Source organism: Microtus ochrogaster, chromosome 19 (genome assembly GCF_000317375.1).
Source record: "Microtus ochrogaster isolate Prairie Vole_2 chromosome 19, MicOch1.0, whole genome shotgun sequence".
NCBI classification, from domain to species: domain Eukaryota; kingdom Metazoa; phylum Chordata; class Mammalia; order Rodentia; family Cricetidae; genus Microtus; species Microtus ochrogaster.
In genome coordinates this window covers 6,142,748-6,147,047 of record NC_022021.1, presented here as the reverse complement: position 1 = coordinate 6,147,047, position 4,300 = coordinate 6,142,748, and the positions used below count along the sequence as shown (strand labels likewise).

The window sequence follows — 4,300 nt, the reverse complement described above, 5'->3', positions numbered from 1 at the left end:
AAAAACCAAGAAAAAAAAAAAGTCCATTACTGCAGGGAGTTATGTCTACCAAAGCTACTTCATGTCTGACCTTGAATCAGCAATAAATACCTGGGAATTTTGGGAATTTGGCCTTGCATATTCGTCTTTGGGGCAACCAGTTTGCTTTGACTTTGTCCTGAATGTTTGGTTTAATCAAAATCAGCTGTCTTTGTGACTGAGAATACAATTACTTTCCTATGCCAATTTTAGTAGTGAAAAATATCCTAGTATTTTTATTCATCAAAATTATACTAATTAAGCAGAAATCATGTTCCTGACCATCCACAGCTATATGTGTGCCCAGTAGATGAAATATTTTCATGAGTTAAACACACAAGCAGTGTTTAAAATACCCATAGCTGTTACTAGGGAAGGAACATGGGCACATGAGAAAAGTTATGGAGATAAACAGTATGGTCTTGTAAGCCTTGCTTCATGAGATTCTCTCCATCAGATAGATGCTGGTCTCGTGGGTCAACCTTATGTATATCAGTTGTCATCTGCTGTACACTCTCAGTGGCCTCTGGTAAAGCCATCGCTACCAGCAGCTCTCAGCACTCTGTGGTATATATTGCGGGGAGCAGGGAACTGTTGTAGAAGTTCTCAGTGAGGTGATGCTGAACTAAGGTAGGGTCAGAGTAGCAAAGAATGATGTAAGCAAAGAGTGACATCACCTGAGATAAGAATTAGCAACACAACCTGGTTACTGTATAGACGAGAAGAAAACAATACCTTTCCATGTTTTCTTTTTAAATTTTATTTAAGTAAATTTTTTTCATTTATTTTACATATATCAACCACTGTGTCTCCTGTTCCCTCCTCACCCCACTCCTGTGTACTATCCCTTCCCCATCCACTCCTCCTTCTCACCCTACTCAGAAAGGGGCAGGCCTCCCATGACACATCAAGTTGAAGCAGGACCAAGCTCCTCCCCCGGCATCATGCCTGGGCAGGGTAATCCAGCATGGGGAACAGGTTCCCAAAAGCCAGCTAAGCTTCCTTGTCTCACTGCTGGAATCCTTACAAACAGAATCTTTCAAATATTTAGTATGTGTAGCGTTTCCCAGGATTACTTTGGTTTTCAGATTAGTAATTTAGAAGTTTCTGTCCTAACTCTCGTCTTTAACCCTTCAGATGATTGCAAAGGGGAAAAATGCATCGGAACTCTTCCCTGCTGTTGTGAAGAACGTGGCCAGTAAAAACATTGAGGTATTGTTTGCTTTTATTGTTTTTATTACTCCTGTGTGTAAGCCAACCACAAGCTACTTTTAAATTCAATATATTTAAATTCTTTGGCTTTTTATTATGGTAAAATGCCTGAAATCTTAAATATAGGTGAAGTACAGCAACAGGTAGGTTTGAACTTAGCTGTGGATTCTTGGTGGAAAATGAGAGAAATAGAATTGAAGTTGTAGTGATAGTCATTCACCCAGGTTGAGCTCTCATGATTTCCTGAAGACACGAATTCCTGAAGACTCCCTCGTGACTTAATTTTAGACTAGCATCTTTCCAGTGAGACAGACCTAGTAGTTTCTACCGAGACTTTGAGAATTTGTGCCCTTTTTGCCATGTGTAAGACAAAATTCAGAGATCTCTGAAGATTTTCTGACTTATGACAGGGACTAAGCTTTCATGCACCTGCGTGGGCTTATTAAATGAGAGCACCCTGCCGGACACTTTCCCAGATGCTGGACTGACACCATAGCCTAATGTCCAAGTCATACACCTTTATCTGTACTGCAGAAAAACTGGTCAAATTAAGAAAATTGTCTCAACAACTTTGAGACATACAAAATTTAAAACAAGTTACCACCGGTATTTGTTTGCTAGTATGGTGACAGACAGATGACATCACACACAACGCATAACAGTGGCACTCTGAATTAGGAGGCCCTGTGAGGTGGGGTGGTGAGATTTCAGGGACTCCTGTTTTATGGTTTTGATTCTGTTTTCTGTATATTATATGACTTCTCTCCCCCACTCCCCACAGTTATTTCTACTTTTCAAGATGGTATTTGTCTTAGAGTTTCTACTGCTATGATAAAACACCACAACCAAAAGTAGCTTGGGGAGGAAAGGGTTTATTTCAACTTAAGCTCCACATCACAATCCATTACTGAAGGAAGTGAGAGCAGAAACCTAGAGGCAGGAGCTAATACAGAGGCCATGGAGAGGTGCTGCTTGCTGGCTTGCTTTTCCTGGCTTGCTTAGTTTGCTTTCCTACAGCACCCAGGAGCACCAGCTTCAGAAATGGTACCACCCACAGTGAGTTGGGTCCTCTTACATCAATCAAGAAAATGCACCACAGGCTTGCCTACAGGCTCATCTGTAGGGACATTCTCATTGAGATTTCTCTCTTCTAAAACGATTCTAGCTAATTCCAGGTCCACATAGTGCTCACCAGCACAGCATTAAATGTTTAAAGCACCCTTGCCAGTGATATTCTCTAGAGGAATAAGAGAAACATAATCTCCCAATATTGGTCTAGGTTTTGTTCCTTTTGCTTAATCTGTGTTTCCAGAACATGTGCTTTACGAAGATGGTGCACCAGTGTGCGTCGCTGTCCTTGTAATGGAGTGTGGTTGCCTGAAGGGCACTTGGAGGCCTGCATTTAGTAAAACTGGAACTAAGATTAGCTTGGTCACTGGTGGTGACTTTAAATATCTCTGTTCCTCAGGAGGGCACAGACCCTTATGCTAATGGCTGCTGTCCCCAGCACGTGCCATAGTACTGCTGTGTTCACTCTTAGGCCTGAGCAGTACACCACTATTTTTCACAAGCCTCAAGTCCCAGCTCAGTCACTGAGTGGACTCCGTAGGGTGACAAGGTTCATTCTGCATAGTTTCCTTGTGAATTGAGTGATTTTTAGTGTGTTCATAGAATTTATCACAATCCCATGTCATTTCCTTACTCCAGAAGAAACCCTGTGATGAATGGCAGTCACTCTCTGCTCCCTCTAAATTCTGTCTGCGTGGATTTGCCTGTTGTGGGTATTTCAGGGGGTGTTTTGTGGATGTAATCATAGGAGGTTATTGTTTGAGACTATACTCAGGCCTGACTAAAAAGACCTGAACAGAGCCCCGAATGTGACTGTCTCCATGTAGCATGTTTTTAGGGTTCTCCATGTTGTAGCATTCTGACTGGAAGGGTTTTGCAGTGAAAGAATGTCTTGATTGGGGCCAAAGAATGCCACAAAAATCCCTCCAAGCAATAGACCTCACACAAGAGATTTAAGGGTGGCAGGTGGGGGTGGCACTGGGGGACTCAAAATAGCTGCTTCTGAGCAGGGCTGGAAAGACAGACAGCGGCAGACCAGGTTGTCATGGTGGACTTTGCGGGGGTATGGAGTATGCGCACAATATTTGCTGGTGGAAATATGTCACCATCAGTGAAGGTGGAGACAGGAGCTGAGTCATGGAATGTGGGGAGTTCTTAGTTGACTGACACTAACCATGTATTTTTATGACTGAGCAGCTTTCTACTGTATGCGCACCTGCTTATTGCATTTTTATCCATCGATGGACATTTAGAATATTTCTCCTTTTGGATGATTTGGAGCCGTGCTCCTCTGAGCGTTAGTGTCCAGGACTTCGTATGGTCTGTCACTGTCGGTCTATGGATGTAGTAGCCTGTATTGCTGTTGATGTGAGGACTGAGAGCATCCACTGCCCGCCATTCCTTTCCTACGCTAGCATTTTATGGTTGAGACAGTAATGCTTGGGACTTCTGCTTCTTCATACTCTTGCTGACCTGACCTTCCTTCTCCCTCCCCTCCCCTCCCCTCCTCTCCCCTCCCCTCCCCTCTCTCTATCCCTCGTTCTCACTCTGTATTCCTCCACCCCCATTTTCTTTATTTTATTCTTTTTGGTGCTGGAGTGGAGCTCAGGGCTTTGTGCATAATCGATGAGCATGTTGCCACTGAGCACATCTCCAGTTTAACTTAAAAAAGTCTGTATCTTAGATCATGTCTCTTAGAGTGTGTGAAGTGAAAACTCATTTAAAATTTTATTTTCACTTAATTTCATTTCTCTGATCAAAAGGCAGTTGGGCTTTGTATAGTAATATATATATATATATATATATTTTTTTTTTGATCTGTCCTGCTACTTCATTCCCAGGTTTCTTCCTTGGCCTCGGATACATTCATGTCACTTATGTGTAAGCCTGAGGCTTGCTGCTACTCTGCTGCAGAGCAGATTTGACTTCTAAAACTTAGGCAGCAGAGTTGAAGCTGGACCTAGTGTTACAGGAATAGTGTCTCTCAGTGATGATCACTACT

At 42.6% G+C, this 4,300-nt stretch overlaps 1 protein-coding gene across 2 annotated transcripts in view; it reads left to right on the top strand.

The window, feature by feature from the left end:
- The window catches only part of Ap3b1 (adaptor related protein complex 3 subunit beta 1), a 201,626-nt gene that overhangs the window by 39,395 nt on the left and 157,931 nt on the right, over window positions 1–4,300 (top strand). For both annotated transcript variants that reach the window (XM_005356483.2, XM_026783761.1), the window contains exon 3: window positions 1,156–1,230. In XM_005356483.2, coding sequence (XP_005356540.1) covers window positions 1,156–1,230 — 75 coding nt within the window. The remainder of the gene's footprint in view (window positions 1–1,155; window positions 1,231–4,300) is intronic.